Raw genomic sequence first — 23,567 nt, forward strand, 5'->3', positions numbered from 1 at the left:
GTACTGAAAAACAACTGGCTGTTTCTTCAGTTAGAAAGAACTTAGAAGCAGAATGTTTGATTTGATTTTACAGTTTCAAAGCAGTTAACAAAAAGCATGAGTGCTCAATACGTCTTTTCTCCTCACGTAGAAGTAGTTATCTAAGAACAATTTTTTTGAGAAAAGCTCTGATTCTCAAACCTTTGAAAAAGACTTACAGGATTTGACAGAAATACCCAGACACCTGCAGATAACAGGTTTCAGAAATGCAGCTTTCTTTACGTACTTTTTTGGATAATTACAACTATGTATAGTCAAGCTCAATAGTACAGCTGTGCAAAAAGGAAAAAAAAAATCAATCCTAGGAGTGCAAGACTTAAAATTGGCTGTCTTTAATATGATGAAATCAAATCCTGTGACATAAAGGTGATGGATGGAAAAATTGGCAGAGTCAAAAGAAAGCATTCTTTTTATTGGTCATGGTTTTTTCCACTTTAGCCCAGTGAAATCACTTCCCCAGCCCAGACAGGGAATTCAGGCAGGAAGAGACAACATGTACGAGTCCTCAAACAAAATCCTACCTGTCTCAGAGAAGGAACTGTATCTAGAACCACACAAGGAACAGCTAAGACAGCAGCATTGGTTTTTAAAACCTTTGCTTATTTGTATAGAGGAGTTGTGAACAAAAGGGAAAATTTTCACTCATTGAGTACTAAGTTGGGCAAAACATTTTGAAAGAAACTAAAAAGAAGTCATGTTCTATTTTCACTAACTATAATTATTAACTCTTATTTTCTTGAATTAGGGCTTTTGTGATCTCCCCAGGAATACATCTGAGAAAACCATGGTGGCCTTTAATCACTGAAGGTAAAGAGTTCATCTAGTATTTTACACCACAGAAATGAACCTCCACATTTCTGATGCACCTAAAATGTTAGATTTCTGATTTTATTCTGCTAAATTCCAAAGCTTCACATGTAATTTGTGGGAAGGACAGAGACATAGTAGTAGATAAATGACATGCAAGTCTATAAACACATATAGGAAAAAGAAAAGGATGAAAAAAGCGTTCCTTCTAAGAAATCAGCATTTCATTCCTTGAACACTATTTCTAAATTGTAGAAACAATGTGGGAATCTGGAAAGTTGATCAGCTCATATAACTGCAAAATTCAACCAAGCACAGTAAGAGTTCATGCAACATACCTTATTAAAAGAGTACATTTAATACTGGTATGGTATGAAAGTGTATGTATCATGTTACTGATTAGGATTACAAAGTTGCTACTAGCAACTTGACACAGGCAGGATCAAAAGCATAGTGTTTTAGAAAAGTCACATGTTCTTCTATTTCTTTTCAAATAAAGTTCTGTTACAAATGATGCTGCCACAAAACAAAGCAATGAAGACATGAAAAGCCAGCATTATAATCGTATGCCAAAATACATGCCTGACAAACCATTTAATTATGGATTCCATAAAAAACACGCTTATCTTAAGTAAATTGGACAATCCGAAGGATGTAAGCCAGTTGTGATTAATTTTTTTTCATTTTCTTGCTCAGCTTTTTCAGTTATCATCTGCTGTATGACAACTTGTTCAACCTGCACACTGGATTTGGCAAGAATTTTCATAGCATTTGCATGCTAGGTTTTTACTTCTCTGTCACTTGTCCAGTGTTGTACGATCATTAAAAAAAGTGTTTTGACTCAAAGGCAGTACACTTGATGACAGAAAGGCCCCTGAGTTTGTTCAAATTAAGCAACTCATCAATGAAATGCAGGAAAAGCATCTGGCCAGAATCTGAGTGCCAGCTGTGGCTACTTCAAATTAAAGTTCACTAACCAGCCCATAAAGAGCAGCATTCTTCCGATTCTCAGCTCCCATTGCTTCTAGAAACCATGGTGTGAAAATGATGCAAGCTGGCAGTTTCCTCGGTACATAGCAAGTAATAATCACACTCTTAGCCTGATGTTTTTCTTACAAGAAAACACCCAAACAGCTGGTCATTAAGCACTTTTTTGACAGAGGATGATGATATATCAAAGTATTATCATAGCTATTCATTCTGCCTTCCCTAAACCAGTAATCTCTTCAAGACTTTGCTAGCTGCTATAATTGTGAACCTTCAACTGAACTTTCCAAAATTTTAAACATGCACTGACTGTATGCAAAGGGCTATGTGCTCACATTCCCTAGATAGAAACTACACATCCTTAGACTGAAAACAGGATATAACCTGTGTGTTTTCAGTAGTGTATCTCAGTAGGAAACTCCATTTTTTACTTTGTCTCCCTTTAAAGTCTGTGTAAAAGCAGTGATAGAGTCATCAGGCTCCTTGCTGTTGAAAAAGAATTAAGTCACACCACAACTCTGTTCAATGAGTTGAGTCTGCTGTGTTCTTTCCTCAGGATATTAATCTTCCTAAAAGCATTCTTGCTCTTCTTCACTGTTACCATCTAACAGCAGTAACTACTTCTTGTTCTGTGTTATCAGATGTCACAGGTATTAAATGACTTTTTTTGTCATTGGATTGAAGTATCTAAAAAAGATTTTCTTTAAGAAGCAATCACCGACAAAAGGAAGCACATGAGCTCTGGCTTACATAGCTACATTTGCAAAGACGGATGCAGCAGATGTGCCCACAAACATAAATAGTCATTAAGAAGTCCAGAAAACTGCACCTGAAGAGTCAACTGCACATCCATCCTATATATGCACTCCTGCCTAAACATAGTGACTTAGAAGGTACGTTCCCATGTCAACCTTGTTTCACAACACTATGTAAATGATATATTTACTAACTGGAGGTAACTGAATTATCAGTCTTTAGTAGATCTGCTTGCATTTTTTTAATAAAGGGAACTACAATACCATCTTCATATAAGAGATATTATGACTGGAAGACAAAATGGGCTCCTAAGGACAATCGAGAAAGCGTAGCAGAAAATAAACATTAGGATTTTTTATTATATATACACATTCACAGTAGATCTTCATCAACTGAAATTTAATCACCTTTTTACAATTTAGAGGAAAAGGTAGTTTTTAGGGTAGTTAAGCCATGTGTCATCAACACCATGAAGCTAACCTATCAGTTATAATAGCTCCTATAAAATACCAGAGTGAAATTGCAATAAGCCTAGAAAATGGGCTACAAATCCCAGATATGCTCAAGCAAGCACTGAACCAAAAATAAAAATAGGTAGATAGGAAACCAGGAACTAGATAGCATTCATCTAATTCACGACCACTAACAGAAGAGATCACAGGCCAAGGTTTTAAAGCATCTTATTGAGCTCCAAATGACAATTATTGGACATGGACTTCAATTATAAAAACCTTCCCTCTTGAAAATAAGTTACATTTCTAACAGTTCCTTTCTATTGTCTGCACATATAATAGCTCTTGCATTTCTCAGAAGCACCTTATTTTGTTTAGGCAAACTAAAATTTGAAAACATTTAATGTTCTCAAATAAAGAACATCGATGTTGCAGTATTTATCATGATGAGATATGTTTATTACACACTGATAAAGAGTATCCCAAGATCATCTCCCCCAAACACTATTCTGATAAGAAAGGAATAGATTGCATTACAACGAATACATTTTAACATTTTAATCTAAAAAGTCAAGTCTCTCTTCTCCTCATGACCTCCTCCAAAGAACAAATTCTTAAAAATTCATTAGAATCTTATTTCAGAAAAAGGTGATGGGAAAACCCAATGATTAAATTGTACAAAAATGCAAGGACAGTTAGATGTTTTTCCTCCACTTATTGCTCCTAGTGTTCCTAGCACTGAAGGCACTAAGAAAACCCCACACATCTCATTTGTAATCACAGCCTTAGAACAGACTTGGGCCAAAGGAATGCATGATGTCTATGACAGGTGCATCACTAACTTGCTTTAAATTCTTTGTATATCCCCTTTTCCCATGACCACACAGAAGTCAACCAAAAGTAAGGACAGATTTTTTCAAAGGAGACTTTTGGGAGGGAGGAAAAAAAAAAAAAATCAGAATTGTACCACAATTCATCCTAGAATGGTTTCAGTATCAGAAAAACTTGAAGTAACTTTGGTTTGATTTTCAGTGTAAGAGGAAATATGTTTTCATATAGACATAAGATATATACTGAAAATCTTAGATATCCTCCCCCCTTCTCCTCCACTCAATTCAAAATAAGTACTGAGAAACAGTACCAGACTGTTTCTGCCATTCAAGTACACACAACTATTCCATTACAACAAAATTGCAGTAGGAAAAGTCTAACTATTTAAAAAAGCAAACCAATAATATCAGGCAGCAATGGCACTGTAGTTTTAACATTCCATTACCTATCTACAACATTAGGAAACAAGCATGAGAGGAATATGCTTTTTTTAAAAAAAAACCCAAACAACAAACCTCCAAGAACAGTGAAGATTAGCTTACAATAATAAGAGCACCTACCAACGCATTCTGGTTTCCTGAAGCCTTTTTTATGTTTCTTGCTGGCATGCCATGAAGATGACTAAACCTACTCTGGAAACCTACAAAACAGAAATACAAATTGATTTAAGAATATTTCCTACACCATATAACCAATAAAATTCACAGTTACATACCAATCTATTAATCTGACTTCAGTTAAACAAAAACATCTTAATATTGTCAAACATTGTACTGGTGAAAACAATGAGCACAAAATGGGAAAAGTGAGAAAAGCGCTAAGTTGTCATGAAAATGAACATTTCTGTAGATATTCTTACTGCTATCCTAGTTCTATGTACAGTTCTCTGCAGAGCATACTGAACTACAGCAGGAAAGTGATTTTTGAATCACTTTCAACTTCATTAGTGCTAGAAAATGTTAAATCTGGTGAATGTGCAGAGACCAAGTCCTCGGAAACAATTCCAAGCATCTGGAAAATAAGCCTCACAAAAGAATTCAAAGCATTCAGTGTGCAGAGTAGTTTAAAAGTGATTTTAAGTGACTGCTTACATTAAAGGGCTGTATTTCACTGTGAAAGAAGATCCTTGTGGCAGAGGGAAGGTACAACAAAATGCTTTGGCAGCAAGCTGAGGTCTGACAAGTTCAATCTTTAGACAAGAGTGGGTTCCTAGCTGTAAATGCAATCTAACACTGGTACAACTTACCATTGGATACACTGGATCCACAGTTGTTTAAAGTACTTTAAAGAAATGAAAAAATAGGATGATATTTTCTAAGTTACAATCTCAATCGGTTCTCTGAAGGAAGCCTTCCCTCTTCGCCACAAACAATATGGCCTAACCATAAAGCAAAACAGATGGTCATACTAGTCTTTACAGCCTTTGAACTAATGAACTTCTACAGAATTCTAAACATTCTCACAGAAGGAACAAAACGGAATTTAAAGATTCACTTCAAATAACACTTAATAATTGTCAACGCAAACATCGAGACACCAAAATAGAGTAGGCTATCAAAATAAGCCCAGTTTTACACTTTCTCACTTTTCTAGTCATTGACTTCTTTTAAATTATTTCTATTTAGGTTTTAAGATGTCACTAAAGAGTTCAGGGAAACAGACTGGTAACTCCAAGATCTTGTCGACATTTTACATATTTTGTATAATCCACAGACACCTACTGTAGCCAAGTGATTCTACAGTTGGTATTTGCTTGATTGCTACTCACCTCTCCTCCCTGATCGGGACATAAGAGGGAAAGTACCAGTCAAGATACTTTCAAAAACTGGATCAGGCAATTCTCTCTCCAGTTCTGTAGAGTCTTCTTGTTCCCACCACGGAAGGACCCCCGTAATTCCACATGCTCCACCAGATTCATTTTCATGAAACCAGTCACTCTGCTCATCATCACCTGTGTGAGATCAGTATCCTCCCCAAGCCCCCCAAAAAAGGGGGAGGAGAAGAGAAGATAAAAATCAGATGTTACCATCGATAAACACTCTGACAGGGCAATTATTTCTTTTGCTTTATAGCTGTACAACAATTACTGGTATGTAGCAGTTCTATTTGGAAAATGTTTCTCAATAGCATGAAAAGTGTTGCCATCAATGAAACCACATTAAATGTAATGTTTTAAAACCAATTTACAATAGTGAAAAACAATAATAAACTAGTTAATCCTTTGGCAATAACTGCAGGGAAATCCATTTGAGTTACTGCACTTTACATATTATCAAAAAACAAGCCTTAATCTCCTGCAGGGAGTTAAAAGGTATAAAACTGTGAAACTAGTTCTTTACAGCTGATAATGGTATATAATTAGCTTAATTTCATGATTTGTATGGCTGGTAAAAGGGAAAAACAATCATGAACAGATGTGACTAAATGAAGTTAATCTGATTAAGTTCATTTAGAAATAAGTTTTGAAAAAGTTGATTTTAAATGAAAACTGACAGCATCATGTGATTGAGAATTATACTGCATTATACCACAAAGCTGGTCATTTTTACTGACAATTATTTATAGAAGTAGTATTTAAATATCTGGATTTAAAGTCAAAAGTAAGACAAAACGAAAATCTGAATTTAAACTTAGCTCATAAACACATTGGCAACTAAAAATAAATTGCTATGTTCTTTTATACAAACCAGGTAGTTTGCAGAAGATCAGAAAGCATCTTTATAAGACATGGCAAGTTTCCTTTCTTACACCCAAAAATTAGATTTCAAAGGATGTGCTGTATATTTTAATTCTACTTCAAAGTCTCCAAACTATGCCTCACTATTTCTGCATATAAATTATTTGTTTGGCATTTCAATTTTTAATTAGGCAGGACTAAGCAAGACACAAATGCAGGATTTATTAGACAGAATTTTCAAGAACAAAAAGCATGCGTGTAAAATTTCATTGCTACTCAGCCTCACAATGGGAGAATACAAATAATGAAAACCCAAGCCAAAATTTGGGAAAAATAAAATTCAACACTCTTCCTCCAAATAAATTGTTGCAATGACAAGAATACTTCAAAACCAAGCGCAAGTAAAAATAGCTGTAAACATTCATCAGGACAAGTAATTCAAGAAAATATAGAATAATTAAGACCCCCCATTGGTCACTTGCAGGTGAAATATGATGCTTACATCTTTAATGATTCCTCCTATCAGCAAAATTAGCAGAGGCTACAGAACAGGAACTTTTAGATGGAAGAAATGGAAAACAGAGGTGGAAAGAAATAAATGGGTCCAAATAAGAGATTTAAGTTTCTTCGGCTTCCTGGCTCATTTCAGATTACTCTCCATATTTATTCTACTCCTCATTTTTAGCTATGACATTTCACAAAGGCAGCCACTACTAATGCTACCCTCATTTTGTTACAGCCAGGTATGGTTTCTTTGGAGGATATCTAAGAATATTGAACGGAGACAGTGTTGGAGAGAGAATCACACCTTTCATGAGACTGATCTATGGTTTGGAATTAAGTCTGAACCCCTTTGTTTAGATTTTCCAAATTCCTATGTAGATAAACTTTGTCTGAATATTTTGTCATAAGATGAGAGCTCTGGATACCTTCACTAATAAGAAATACTATCAGGAACTCAAAAGAAGTCTTGTTACACATAATTCAACTATGAAATTAAGTAGAAAATTCTGAAATTGCGTTTCACGATCAGCTCAAGGACAGAAGTCTGTAAGAGTTATGCAATGCAGTCTTGCAATGAAAGACCTAGAATTTAAGACTGGGTTGGTGGACTTCAGGATAAGGCAAATAGTGCCTACGCAAGGAAACTGCTATCTTTGCTATAGGCCCAACAATGGTTCTTTGGGAAAAAATACAAAATTACTTTTCCTTTTTCTGCAATATGAATATTAGTGTGTTAAGCAACTATCCGTTAAGACATCTTACCTGCTATGCTATTATATACTTCCCTAAGCACCTATGTTGCTTACCACCAAAGGCGGAATAAAGGACTTAAGATCTGAACCTCATAGGCTTTTCCCACATGACAGCAGAATCCCGGTTTACCTGGTTTTTAGCTTCCTTGTCTGTGCACTCTAAACAACTTTAAATCCTTTGACTATTTTCAATCATATTATCACCTTGAGGCAAGCATAAACCTACTACTACTATTATTATGCAGGCGTTTACCATTCACTCTATCCTGAGGGGATGCCATTTTCAAAGGAGTCAGGGAAGACCACTGCATTTAATCAATTCCCAATCTCATAGGTATAGGCAATATAACAGAGGTCTCCCTGCTCAAGAGTTTGGTAATCAAATACTTGGATTTTTATCCTACTTAATTCGTAGCTCTCAAAAAGCAGCACAGTATCCATAGCAAACATGAGAATTAAAAATCCAAAGCGGCATTTTTGTCTTCAAAATACTTCAAAAGATTTACTATACCATCCTTCCTTTTTAGGGCTGCTGAACCTCTATTCAGCACAAGACCACAGCAAATTATCACACTCTTCCAAGCTACAGGAAAGGTAAAACCACCTCCAGATCTCCAAAAACTTATCTCTGAGCCCATGCATTCTCCTAGCCACGTCTCTGAAATAAAACAAACTTGTTTGTGGGTAATGCTAATGATTCAGGGAATTACTTCAAAGCAATTTACATTCAATTATAACTGTACTGATCAGTACAAAGAAAACCCCAACAATTTAAGGCTCAGCAGCGTCAACTTCTAATCCTAATTCTGTCAAAATCTAAAATTTCAAGGCACTTCATTATTTATTTCTAAGCTTTCCCCTCCCCCCATTAACAGTTTCCCTAATTTCCACTTCTGTATTATTGAGTGTACATATTTATCTAATTACCACTCCTTCATGACAAATTACTTGCCTTCCCTTTAAGCAGTTTATAAAATTATTTATGTGAGCTTCTTAAAGTTTCTCTAGGGACACAGACCCCAGTTGCATCACCATCACTTTCATGTTCAGAATAGCTTCAGCTGAATCTTATTTTAGCTAAAGCAGTGCAGGGTTATAACACTTTCCACTGCACACAAGTAAAAGTTTTATCCCTCTTTCTAGTTTTATTTCAAAATGATCAGACTAGCCTCCATAGCAGCCACATATGGTGTTATGTGTGCTTGCCTATAACCACCACAACCTACTTTGAGAGGCTACTGTGGAAAGATTTTGGCACCAGTGTCCTCTAAACACCACTTGATACTGTGCTGCTCCATTATCCATCAACAGACGGATAGTGGCAGAGAGAACACCACAGAGAATGGCAGCACATGGACTCTATAAAATATCCTAGAATGCTAGTCTCATTTCCATGACCAAAAAAACCCCTCTGCTAACAGCTGTAATAATCATTTAGAGACATCAGAAGATTAACTACAACACATACAAGAGTTTCAGAAAAGCAGAAGCTTAAGTTACCCATCCACAGAGGGACATTGCATCTTGCTCTTTTTGCTCCACAAAGCCATCTTGGTAAGAGGGATAGCAGGTCACCATTCAGACACCATTCAATTTAAGCAGCTAGTTCTTCTGATTCAACCTTGAAAACTTCACATGAAGGCCTCCTCCCATCCAATGTAGTATCATACCCTGCTCTTGAGTAGGACGACTGTACCAGTGTGCCATTAATAAACTGGACCAAGGATATCACATGATGTCAGCTTTATGATTACCTCGGCCACTGCGATCCACATGCAATATTTAGGATGTCAACTATTCAGGTCATATACAGCAACTTCCTGTTATTTCTTTTTCATCTGCAAATACTATAAACTATAGTTTAAAAACTATAAGCAGGTCAAAACTGGTGTCATCACACTTGGCATTTCACATTCCATTTCTTTTGTATATGGAGAACACCCTGACACCTGCAGCTACTGAGATGCTACACAAGGTCCAAATTAGTTTCTCACTAGAGAAGACAAAAGGATGGAATTCTCATGTACTGAATCAGTAGTGGGTCATCTTCATAAAGGACACAGTAATGAATATATGTTTAATCATAAAATAATGAACAGCTAGCTTTAAAAGCTTAGCCATATCCACAGTGGAACTCTGACATTCCCTGACCTTCTCTAATTTTAACTGTTTAACACTTTATTAATATAATTTTCCTTCCTACTTGCTTAGATCTTAAAGGGCACTTCAAGTGCTGCATGTCATGATTTAAGAGGTCTTAAGTCAAACTTTGAATTTCCCCAAGTGTACTAGTAGGCATAGATGACTAGGAATGCAGAATATAATGTTTTATTTGCCATACCCACACTATAAAATTAATTAAAGAATATACTTGCAATTTGACTTTTTTCCCAAAACATCAATAATATCAACATGTGTTAGAGTTTTGGTAACACTGCATTGAAACCTTAACTTATAAATTGCCTTTTAACTTACAGAGTGCCTTTGTAAAGCACACCTGTAAAGTGCCTTGAAACTTCCGGTGATCCTACTGGCTAGGCTTATAAAAGTTGTATTATATGTTGCAATGTAAGATTAGACATTCGTTTGAAACTCTTCTTGCAAAAGATTTCTACACCAGGCATAACATGGCTTAGTATTGAAGTTCTTATTAATTGCAGCACAGCCATTTATGACAATGCTGTTAGGAACAAAGGAATGAGTAAGAAGAAAAAGGGAAATCACAAGGATTTATGATAGGTAAGCTCTAGCCACTGTTCAGTTCTTTCACTTTGTTGGCAGGCCACCCTACCTCCATACTCAAGGGCTCAAGGGCTGGATATTTGAGTAGGATTTTGGGGTTTTGCTAACTATATTAAATTTTATCCCAAAGTTGGCCAATTTACAAACCTCTGAAAAAAATACAACCCACAAGAATTCACTTGAGGTTTGTTAAAAGTTAGCAGTTAGTAGGTAGCAGCTGTCTTCTTCACTGACTGTACCTGCACTGAGCATTTTCTGTGATCTGTAAGCTTTTGCTGGCTAACTGTACAGGGCATGCAATGTTTCATAGAAGAAAATCATTTGCCACATTGGGCTTTCAAAACACTGAGTACCAATTACTTCTACCAGAAAGTAATAATAGTGGCAGAGAGCACAGCAAGAGAGCTGCTTTTGCCCTCTCACATGACCCAACATAAGCACCTGGATAAAATTGGAAGAGGAGGACAAGCATGGCTAGGCTCAGATGAGGACTTCATAGGAAAAAAACAAATCAAACAAAAAGCTATGAGACTAGAACAGAGGCAGGCTGGAAAGAAAAAAAAAGAGTATAGAGGTTTCTTAAAAAAAAGTGTTAGATGGCACACGACATATTAGAATTTAAACACAGGATTTAAGTTTCAGCAATTTTCTTTTACCATGGCAATTGATGGCAATTAAAATATACCTAGCAATTAACCCACTACTACCCCCAATTATAGCTACACCTGGTTTTCTCAAATAAAATTATAAAAGCTGAAGCTCTTCCGAGAGTCTGTGCAGAGAAGAGTACAGTTACTGTAGTGAAATTTATTTCTGTTCATTTTCTGAAACAATTTTGAAAAATATTAAAAGTTGCAAGGTCAGGCACTCCAAAATTCAGAACTAAATACTCAACTGTTTTACTGATTGGCCAACTGCTTGAAGAAATTGCTGCTTTAGATCACTTTCTCTTCTAGAAAGTCTGTCCCATAGGATGAATATGCTTTGGGAATTAATTAAGAGTTTTATAAAGAGTATTTGTCTGCAAGGTACGGCTCTTGATCTCAGAGACACAAAATGAACCAATCTTGCCCTGGAGAACAGGATCCTCTTGTCCTTTGCTACGCAAATTTCAGAATGATGGCAGGCACATCATTTAAACCAAGTATTTCACCAGGTGTCATTAATCAGTCTGGTTCTCCACTTGACTTAGTGGAAATCTAAAGTCAGAATTGCAGAAAATTTGAACTACAGATGAAGTCAAGATGCTGATACTCTGAATATATATCCTGGAGGAGCAACACTGGTAAGACAGGAATCAGTCTAGTTTTTAAATACAGACAACAAAATCAGCCAGTTCTTCCCTTAATGCATTTTCATCATGTCCTCTTCCAGCTTCCTTTCTCTCACCTAGGCTTTCCTTTGCTTTTATCAGATTTATTTTCTCCTTCCGTCATTCTTTTCCATTTTATGTGTCTCAGCTCAGCTATAAGTTAATTTACAGAGATAAAATAACCTCATCTTACTTGTTAAGAGGAGTGCAAAGAGAAAAATTACTAGCATTTCCTTGGGGGGGGGGGAATAAGTATTATGAGAAAACAAACAATTTTGGTTTTGCAGTAAGATCTCTGATAACACTTTCATGGAAAAGTCTTCACAAAACCAAAACTATAACACAGATCTAAGAATATCTGAGATCCAGTGTAAAGCTAACTGTCTTCTGATCATACCCACTAGTTCAAAGTAGAGAATAAAAAATGTTTTGTCCTGACAATATCCTTCTGAAGCTTAATTATTGTTGTTCTTTACATTTCAGAATACTATTTCAGGTCTAATGCTTTCTGCTTGAAAGTTACAATGAAACTGAATCAAAATTCAAAAATTAAAAAGGTAAAAATAAAAATTACAGCTCTATAGTGAAGAACCAACACTAAAAAAGGTAACACCACACCAGTGAAAGAACTGTTGTTTACCAATCCCTCCCCTTCTCCCACAAGATATGTAAGAAAAATGGAAAGTAACTGAAACAATTTCAACCATATTATTTAAAAATTCAAATAATTTAGTTCAGGATTTAAGGTTAAAAATATTGATACAAATACACTGGAAGGGTACTTCAAAAATGTATGTAATTATGAAATGTGGTAGGTCACATTCATACAAATATAGAAGGAAAAAGTTTTAAAATCACAAGTCAAAAGAGAAATTCATATAGGGAAGTAAAAGCAAATGTTTCTGATGTGTCTCATATTGAAATTCTTTTCATCTGAAGTTAAAAGATTGATCTAAACTTTCAAAGAGAGCCTAAATTCTTCAAAAAAAGCTATGTTAGCCCAACTGGAAACATACTCAGATTGGGAGGTACAGTTTATGTAGCATGAGTTACCGTTGAGCAAGGAACACCTCTGTTCTAAGTCTGAAAAATCATCTCCCTATTGTACCATTAAAATAGAAGAAAAAAAAGCCAGAAGAAACCGAATTATACATTAGAGAAACGCAAAAAAAGAACATTCCTTTAATCTAGATCTATGGAATGGGCAAGGATTTGTCATCTTGCACACACTCAAGTAGTTGTGGCAAACTGCATAATAAAATAATCCCCATTACCATTAACCTAAAATTGCCAACAGAAAAGCAAGTCTTAATCACCTGAGACACTTTTTGCCTCATTTTTGTATACTGTCAAAGACAGATCTCCTAGTCCATGAGCTGAGCACTAAGATGCTAGCATGATACAGGTAAATGTGTTGCACTTAAAGATGACAACAAACAGTAAAGCAGAAAAAAAAATCTTACACTTCCATCCTCAATAGTTTTATCATATAAGGACATGTGAAAACATTATGCATACTAAAGGAAAATTTTGAATCTTCAGAGCATTTTAGATTAAAAAAAAAATTTTAGAGGGGAGAGATTTCGAACAGCATGCATCTTCTAATATCAATATTAGACTGCTGAAAAAGAACTATAAAATCCTGCTATATGTATTTGGAAGAAAAGAAAGACATTTTAAAATAGTTTGAGAAGCCGTACTATGATCACAGAGAGAGTCCTGTCCCAAAATTGGAGTAACAGATGAATTAAAACTTAGTATAGACAATATTTTGGAGATGCCAAGTTAAGTAAGTTTATTATATTACAGAAACTGCTTCTCAAGACAGCTTTTGACTAAGTCATGAATTCAGGACACCCTATGGTAACTTTTAAAAAAACTCTGAAAGCAAGCTAGACTTCAATCATTAAAACAGTCATAGCAACTGAAATATAGTAATTAACCTATGGAATAACTTGTAACGCTTACAGAATTTCAACTGATGTGGTTTGAGGGGTGGAGAAGGGAAAGATTGTTTCAATACCTTGTCTTCCCTCATCATTGGTAAACAAACCAGCATCACTGCTGCTCAGACTGCTGGATTCACTGTAATAAGAGAAAGAAAGAAACAGATCAAAAGAACAATTGATCTTTCAATCGTAAAATTTTAAGGAGAAAACACTGTGCTCAAATTGAACTTAAGCCCAACAAAGATCAGAAAGAAAATAGGATGATTTTTTTTTTTTTAAATCAAACTGCAAATATCCTAGTTCCATTAACTACAAAGCATATTATTTTTGGCACATAAAACCATGGGAATCTAATGGTACCCTGACAGTAAGCCAGATGTGACTGCAACGAGGTGCCGACACAATTGATGCATTTTATTATATGCTTCCATCAAATGCTCACTGTTTCTTTCTTATGCTGTGCAATTCAGATTGATCCTGGAACACCACTGCTCAATAAAATAGGAAAAGTCTCAATCAAAAGCTGCCTAAGCCTTCCTTCAGCACATGAAATACAAGAGTCTGAAAATCGAACTACTTTTCTAAACATCATTTGCAAGTATTCTGGAAAAGACACTGATTAAGGTTTCATGACATATTACTTGGGAAGAAAGAAAAAAGTTTATAACAAAGGTAGCCAATTAAATAAAAATAAAGGTCACCCTGAAGAAAGTAAGTATGATCAATGATTGTAACATCAAAAAAAGCAAGGTACAGTTTACTTCTCTGTGACTTGACCATGGCCTTAAAATTAGAATGTGGGTATACAACAGGCACATACTTCTCTCAAAATTCAGACATCAATAGGTATTTTGTTCTTTGCTGTATAGACATTGTTACAAACAATATTGCATATGTCTCAATAGTAAAAAAGAACTGTCTTAACACAGATCACAATTTGGAAAGTTTCACACAAAAATACTTTTGGTAAACCATTTATTTTTTGTCAGTAGACTAGCTCTGCTAGGGAAGTAATATTCTTAGCAAAATTTAATCACATTTTTCTTACAGCAAGATATAGAACAATTTGAAAAAAAAATCACTTTACCACACAAATTCAAGTATAAGTATTACAGCTACTCTCAATGTTCCATACAAGCTATTTATAAGAACATGAGGTCTGTTTACCTTTCTACACTTATTCATAACAACACACACATGCAGTTCTGTACATGAATTCAACTGGTTTCAATTTTTTTTAGTTATTTTCTGATAAATTAGTTTTACTTTTGTTTCTAAATAACTAGTACACTTCAGAAAGTTATCTCCTTTTAAGTGTTAGTGTCTCACAAAAATAAGCCTCAATTTTTTAAAGCTTATAATATGGATTATATAAAAGTCATCTAATTTGTGTTTAACTAAGTAATTTTCTATCTTCCTTTGGGAGAATTTGAAACAAAATATGGTATCAGGAGACACAAAACAAGGATTTTTTTTTTTTAATATATGTACACAGCTCTGTGTTGGAAGATTAAGTTTTCTTAACCTTTGCTGTATCATCTGCTTATCCATATTCTTACTGTATAAGCAACACTTATACTATCTTTTATACAGAATATAATCAGAACAGACTTGCACAATTGCCCTAAGCAGAAGAAAGATGACAGGCATGAAATGAGAACAGAACCATCTTTCATGATTGAGACCAAAACTTGAACTTCCTGGCATTGCAAATCCTAGTTAACTTCTTTCTAGCAAGCATCCCATCCTCACTTTAATTACAACATAGATGGCTTTACTGTCCTTACATTTCACTGTGCACAATTTTACATCATACACCTCAAAGAAAAACTATCCCCTTTTCATAGATTCTTCCTAACAATTTATTGTTTAATTGTACTTCTACCAAAGGACTAGCCAGTTCATGAAAACATAAACACTTGAAAATTTCAAAATTACACATAATAATGGGTGCGTGGTTTTTTTGTGTGTGTGGGGGGGTTGGTTTTTTTTTTTTTTTTTTTTAAAATCAAACCATAACACTGGTATATCCATGGCAGCCACAGTGTTCATTCTCCTCAGGCCACAGTCAAATAGGGCAGGGATTACAGCTGAGGCAATTGCTACATGGCAGCCACTTCACTGAAAAAATTCAAAATTTCTGGAATTAATACATTAATATCTAAGTACATGAAAGCTGTTATGATGGAATTTATTTCCAGTTTTAATATAATTTTGCACTGTATGTTGCCAATTCCTTTGCTTTCTAATAAGAATTCCACTCCCAGCAAGACTTTCAGGGAAAAGAAAAAAGCCACAAATTCATTTTAGTCCTATAAAATAGGGTATACAAGCAAAAAACTTGGAAGGAACAGCTCTGCTATTCAAAAACCTGTCACAGCTTGCTTTATACATTTGTGGAAACAAAGAAGAAATAATTTTTATTATTAGTTATTATTACTAGCAAATCGTCCCATACTTTGGTTTCAAATGAGATTGTGACCTTTGTTTACTAACCAAGCCTGTGCCCAAGAACTGACCAGCCACTGTACATGCAGTGACTGGCAGGCTGCTGGGTGGGCGTCCCCAAGTTTCACTGCTGCTCTCTTTCAAAAGGGCCAATTGAGGTTTCTCCTTTATTTAGTCACTTAAAATGCAAACAATTGCCAAAGCTGGCAGGAATTAAACATCATCCAGAACTCTATGCATTGCCAAATTTGGCTGAAACTGGCCAAGGTGCTAAGCATTGGGAGTAAAGGAGAATGAGCAAAGGACAGGCTCTGATCATGAAAATCTCATTTCCAGTGCTCAAAACCAACCTCCCAGGAATTCATCTTTGGGATCATTTAGATGCTGACATTTTACGAGCTTGAAGACTCCTACTACTACTCCTGAACTCCAAACTTAAAAAGCAGTTATTGTTGTGTTTGAAGACACACAGATAAAAGACTGCAAAAGAAGTGTCACTTAGCATTTTTAATGTGCATTTCAAATATATGTAATTTTAAAGTAATTTCATGTATACACTGAAAACTTCTCCTCACCAGTTTTAGATCCAAGCAAATTAACTCCCATAAAAAATTATTGGCTTTGTTTTGTTTTTTAAAAAATGAACTTCTAAAAAAAGTATTCCTTTTATTAAATGGTACGCACGCAAATGTACAAAATTAAAGCAGCTTTGTATGCTTTTTATTTTTCCTCTTCCAGCAAGTGTTGCTGAAGCATGAGCCTTTTCCAAGCTGCTTTGTTAGCTCTCCATATCTTGTGCAATCTTACAAAACTCATGTTCCCTGTTAAAATACCAGCTTTTACTTTTAGAATATTCTCTTAGGAACAGAGTTTGCTAGTTATTTCTACTCTTCTGGCTTAAATGATCTCAAACAATAGAGGCACTATTGTATTTAAGTAAATTAAGTTTAAAACGAGTTAAAATTATTCACATATAAAACATTCAGATACAGTAGGCACTGGAAAGGCTTAGATATGGTGGATTTCTAATCACATTTTGTAATGCAAATTTTCTAATTCAGCGGTTTCCAAACCTTTTGGTACAGATGACCATTTCAAGAAATTTTGTAGAATGACAGACCATCACTCAACCATGTGCATGAGCAGAAAACACTAGGAAGAAGAAAATTGTTTTAAAGGCCATTTTCTGGGGCCAGAGACAAACATTTGAAGTGTGATTTGAAAGACGACAGCATTGGGTGTAACAAAACATTAAGCATTTTGAAGAGGAAGATGAATTTTTTAATCAATAATGTTTCTTCTGTGAAAAAATAGAAAGATATTCAGACTAACCTGGAAGTAGGACAGTTTTGGGAATCTACAAGAGGATTTTCGTATTGATCACTCTTGTCTCCACACAAAAATTAGCTACAGAATTTTTGAGTTAGAGAACTGTTACCCTTGTAGCATAACAGAACAGAAAATCTTTTATAAATAAAAAAAGTGACAAGGCTATGGACATATGATAAACTATGCAATGGTTCCTAGCTCCAAGAAAATTTTTAATCATCTGCCTTCAAGTACTAAACCTGGGGGAACAGACTCCTGGTATCATCAATGAAGAGGGAAATTTTCTAAAGGCTTCCTGACAACACATACTCTTGTGTTGCGTGTCAAAGCGGTATGTCTGAATTTACACTGGCTGCCCTGAAGGACTGCTTCTGCTCTAGTAATTAAGACATTAGGAACAATCTTTAAGACTCAGGATTCATTCAGCTCTTTCAACTGCTTATTGTTTCAAGTGAGGGACAAAACTAGTGTAATAAAAAGACTTAGAAGAACTTTTCCAGCAATAACTGGAGTTAGCCACTTACCAATACTGCTCTTATTAGATATCTTACATTATAATGTATATTATGTATATATGACAATATATATACACGCACATATGTATGTATGTATATTATAAGGTGTATATTATGATGTTATAATAACCAATCTGTCTGCTCTGGTCAAAACCCCTGGGTACTCTCTGCATCTCAATTCTATCTCTCCAGTAAGGAAAAGGCTTAACAGTTTATAGATAAAATGCCTACAAAAAATACCAGGGACACTAGTGGTGTCAAGCAACTGACCAAAATTATGTGTTTTAATATGAGCCTTTCTTGTTGACAGTTCTGCATTCAGAACCAGGCACATGGAATAAACATAATCAAGCTTACCAGGCACTGCAGGTAACATCCCTTGTGTATGGTGGAAAAATGACTTACACCTTACTGTGTTGTCAAAATAGTACTTTGGAAACAATTACCATTGTAGTATGACTGCTGTCTAGAATGGATGGATGAGGTACACTGCCAAAGGGTCATCATTCCCCCATTTTTCTAATGGTAAGCTCAGGTGTTTCTGAACTGTAAATTGGTTTTTGCATTTCGTAAATGATGTATATCCTTGGCAACCTGCAGACTTTTTATGCCCATGACACATAAGAACATACTATCTAAATGGTGACTCTAAACACTGACAACCTTTCTGATGAATAGAGATAACAATCAAAGCACCAATGTCTAGAAATTGGAAAAACACTTAATTTTTGCCTGAGAACTGTCACCAGTTGAAATACCCGGAAAAACATATTAATCATTTATATATTGTCATTCTTAATCTTGAAACAATTAGACTGTATTGTTTTAAGAAACTCTTTTCTTGGTTATTCATCTGCTATATGATCCTCTATTTTATGCTGAATTCCTTAACCTGAGCAACTCCTATATATTAAAAATAGTAAACTTAAAAATTAAGAGTAACTTGTTAAAACAGATGCTATTGATGCTAGCATTTCAACTCTGGAATTAAAGAAAAATCCAAAGATTCACAATACAAGCAGCAATAACAAAAGCAAATAAATATTATCCAAAATTTCAGTAAAAAGGAAGAGAAAGAGTAACCTGTCACTCATGTTCTCATCTGAGCCTTTTTGCTCCTCATACTCCATTTTGTCCTTATTTGCTTGGTTCACTTCTTCATTTTCTATAACTACTCCTTCATCCAAGATTTCTGGTCCTTGTCGAGCTACAGCTACTTTTCTTTTTTTCACTTTGCTCTTGGAAATCTCTTGGTGTTGGTATGATTTATTGTTATTGTCCATTTCTTGATCTCTGCTGTTATCCTGCTGTTGAGTTATCGTTGGTGCATTAGAGACTTCTGATGGCAGATCTATTGCCATCCGTTTTACCTTTCTTCTCCTGCGCAAAGTTCTGTTTCCCAAACTGTCAACAGCCAAATCTGGTTCATGCCACATAGGCCTTTTGCCTCTAATGTTATTTAAGTTTGAGGAAGGCCTACGTTTAGCAACCAACAACTGGTCATCAGAGTCACTGTGGTCTTTTTTATTAGCATGATTCTCCCTGTAGTCTTTGTTTGATTCTTCTAAACTGGAATCAGAACCTTCACTTAAGCAGTGACCAGTCTCCCAGGGATGATGGGTGGTAAATGAACGTCTTTTTCGTCCCCTCCTTTTCCTTGCCTGCCGCTTTAGAAGACAAGACACGCTTCGAGAATGATCACCAGTATCAGCAAAACCGCCTCTGGCTTGCTCTGAACTTTCTTCCAGTGCTGAGACTAGGTCATGAACCAGCTCCTCCATAGTCCTACTGAAATGCCTATATGTTTCAAGGGAAAAAAAAAAAACCAACACACAAGGAAACAAATTAATCCGAAATATTAAGCATAAACCATATAACAATCTTACCCGCCAAAATCATTTAGTCACTTTAGGTAAGGTAGTCTTAACGTCCATCCATACGATGATTATCGTATTTCTGCTGAGACACAAAACCTTGCCAACCAGTCCTATGCAATTTGCAACACATCAGCATACATTCCTTTTAAAAGGTATCTTCCCAAATTACTGTCTTGGAAAGAAGACTGGGTTGCCCCCAATTTGTTCTTGATCTCGCTATTATTGTTTGGTTTGAATTCACCTCATCTCATTTTTATGATTTTCAAGGACTCTGCATGGTGAGACCATCAACAAAGACCATTCACTATCTGCAGGTGGGGAACACATTTTAAATTTATGAATGGGAAATGTAATACATAATATTCTTCCTTGATAGTATATTAGGGAGTTCTGTTTGAGATTTGTCATTATGGAAATATTTTTAAGGACAATCATCTCTTGATACTGCCTAAATGCCAAAATGAAGTTAAGACAGAAATTCTTTCATAATATGACTTCTTTTTCCCCTATAGCAACTAATTCTTTCTTTCCAAATGGTTGATACCTGTTTGATTTTTTAAAAAAATACCGATTCAGTGGAGTGATATTAGGTTAAAAGAATATCCTGCTACAGGTAATTCTAGAGTATTAAATGCAAAGTTTCCCACCACATGTATGCACTCACATGCATAGAATCACATGTTTGTGTAAGGAAGAATATTCCTAAACACAGAGTGTCTGAATAAGGCCTTAGGCCTTGTCCTTTTAAATGTTTTGCTCCTTCTTCCTCAAATTTCCCTAGCATTTAGCATGTTTTTAACTCAGTATGCTTCAGTAAGTTCACCCATGCATGACATGAACACAATTACGAAAAGAAAACATTAAACGATTGCTGCTGAACTCTAATCCTTCTCTGAAACTTGTGAACCTTCGCTGTAAACACAGCAATCAGATTCTCACATCAAAGCATCAGAAAACCCCTTTTATTGAGGTAAAGCAGGGAGTAACATTCATGCTCTTTACTACATTACACCAATTGGTGTAATATGGAATATGGAAGACACTCAGTAAATTATGTAGAGGCATTTAAAAGACTCTTCACTTTGTTTTACAACATAAATTGATGGAGGAATTAATAAATAGCTTTCTACCCATACCAGCAGAGTTGTAGATGTGGAGAAAATCTCGACACATAGCACACAGGTTCCCTCTCACTTACCACGAACACCAATATTAAAGGTACTTAATGGTGATAGCTGAATGGACAGTAATGAACATAAAGTACACAAATTTTAAATATTAATAGGGGAACGGAAGAGCATGTTTAAGAAGAACTCGAAGCTGGTCCTGAAATATCTTAAAGAGATAATATATTCTCCTTTTAAACCATTTTCCAAAATACTTATTTAAAACATTTCAATTGCAAGATCACCAAAAGCACAGAGTGGTAGAAACACAAGCTCATTTTGAATTCCTGAAACTACTGTGTCACTTGCATTTATTCCTCATACCTCTGTTTCTGTCCTGCTGTAACCTCTAGTCCTATTACTCCCTCTTAACAGTTTTTTGGGGCTTTTAATACAGCAGAATCATCATATTATCTTGTAAGGGGTGAGACAGCTCTGGAAGAATGCTACACTTTCTCCTTGATCCATTTGGTTCACAAGAATCAAAACCTCCATAGTCACATCAAAATAGTTCTCAGAAGCAAGAGAAGCAACAAAGCAGGAAAAGTATTCAAAATGAAGCAATGATTTTCTGAAAATTCAGAGAGAAAAAGAGAAAAGTGGAAGCCAATTAACCTAGAAATTACTTTGAGACATGTGGCAAAATTATTTAAAACTAATTCTTACTTCAAGTTTTCAAATTTTTGATTACTGCAAAGGGTTTTAGGGATATGTTTAGTTTGGGGTTTAGGAGGTTTAGTTTGGTTTTTATGCTTGTGTAGTAGGAATTTCAACCACCAGTAGAGGCAAGTCCACGTATATTTCTACAGGGTTTCTATGCATGATGCTTAAATAGACATATTAAGCCATGTTTCTCAGTAGCTATAACTGTACAATGGGGAGGGCACTAGCCCCTTTAGCCTTATTGTTAAACACCCATGAAGACAGGTGTGCATACCAGAAATGAGATGCCCTTGAAATTTACGGGGTTTTCTAATACATCTGCACTTATATCAGCAGCCGTAAGACTTGAACAGACAAACTCTAGTATATTTATTTGGGTTAATTTGAGACATCGATTCCCCCTGATGCCTGCCCAGCCCTTCTGCCACAGGCTTTTGCATTTCTAGTTAACTAATAGTGGAGATGCACCAAAAACTGAACTAGTAGGCTTAAACCTACATTTAGCTCTCAAAACGAATAGGTTTCTGCTAACTTGCCAGAATATGAACTAACGTATATAATCTCTCATAGCCCATTCTGCTAGTATCCCTGCAGCAAAAAGAAAAAGGGGAAAGGAAGACAGGGATGCTAATGGCTTACACTGCAGTTTATGATTAATTCATTCAATTCAGTATCCCTAATACATACAGATAACTATATCACTAAAATCAACGTACCTCCTAGAGTGGACATACCAATTTACTCCAGATAATGGCATAACTATGGTGGGAAAGTTGCCTTAGTTCTATGAAATAGATCAAGATCAAGCACGATGTATCCAGCTTGGATATATATATCCAATCTAAACTTGCCTTGAATTCACCCCCAAATACCGTCAATACAGATGGCGCCACACCAAAAGATTAAACTTGAGAAAAGGGAACATGTTTTTGAAGTAAAGGCATAATATGATTCTTAAAAGGCCCTGAGCACTAGGCACTATTTTCCATCAGACTACGACTTTGAATCTTATGCACTCCTGCAATTAATCTTTTCTATTGAACATCAGGTCTCTTCATTTCAACTCCTGAACTAAGATCTGTACAGGGCAGCGCCCTTGTTTACCCTAGAAAGTACAGTCATGGTCTCATGTATAATATAACTGTATCTTAACTGCATTACTTCTCGGACAGGCAAATTAATATTATAATTACTTCAACATGCTTCCTTAGGATTATTATGAGAATTACTTGATCAGTTTGGGACAGTGGAAACTCCTTTGTAATAGACTGAGGATACAATACACATACTACTTCAGCTTTTTATTCACATTGCGCTTTCAACATGTCAGTGGTCCACATTAAAACTCCTTCTCCTGAAAACCCAAGAAATCTCTTTTGATTAATTTTATTGGAGCTCTCATTTCTCTTTCTATAATTGAAAGGGAAAAAAAAATGGCAACAGCAGCCAGATAGAACAGTTAGTCTGAAACCTGTCTTCAAAATTCAGGAGCATATTTCTATTACAGCATTATTTAACAAACTCAGTTTTGCAACTTTCTCCATTGTTCACAACCAGCTGTCACACTTGCATTCCAAACCTATGAAGTAATTTTAATCATCGCTGCAGATGTTACTGTAACAAAAATATTTGCATTTGAAATAGGTTGAAAAATAACTACAAGAAGTATTAAAGACATTATCAGTGAATATCAACTGCATTCAGTAAGATGAGAAATTTCAAAGGTTGTAACAAGGAATGTAGAACAACATATTGAGGTAC

The 23,567-nt window shown here is 35.4% G+C and overlaps 1 protein-coding gene across 2 annotated transcripts in view; it reads right to left on the minus strand.

The window, feature by feature from the left end:
- GPATCH2 (G-patch domain containing 2) overlaps nucleotides 1–23,567 on the minus strand; it is a gene marked incomplete at its 5' end in the record, with an annotated part of 120,853 nt that overhangs the window by 93,420 nt on the left and 3,866 nt on the right. For both annotated transcript variants that reach the window (XM_081998062.1, XM_081998061.1), the window contains 4 exons: nucleotides 4,433–4,512; nucleotides 5,641–5,823; nucleotides 13,883–13,944; nucleotides 19,184–19,897. In XM_081998062.1, the coding sequence (XP_081854188.1) occupies nucleotides 4,433–4,512; nucleotides 5,641–5,823; nucleotides 13,883–13,944; nucleotides 19,184–19,897 (1,039 nt within the window). The remainder of the gene's footprint in view (nucleotides 1–4,432; nucleotides 4,513–5,640; nucleotides 5,824–13,882; nucleotides 13,945–19,183; nucleotides 19,898–23,567) is intronic.

This window comes from Phaethon aethereus, assembly GCF_964289735.1.
Source record: "Phaethon aethereus genome assembly, chromosome: 3".
In the NCBI taxonomy this organism is placed as follows: domain Eukaryota; kingdom Metazoa; phylum Chordata; class Aves; order Phaethontiformes; family Phaethontidae; genus Phaethon; species Phaethon aethereus.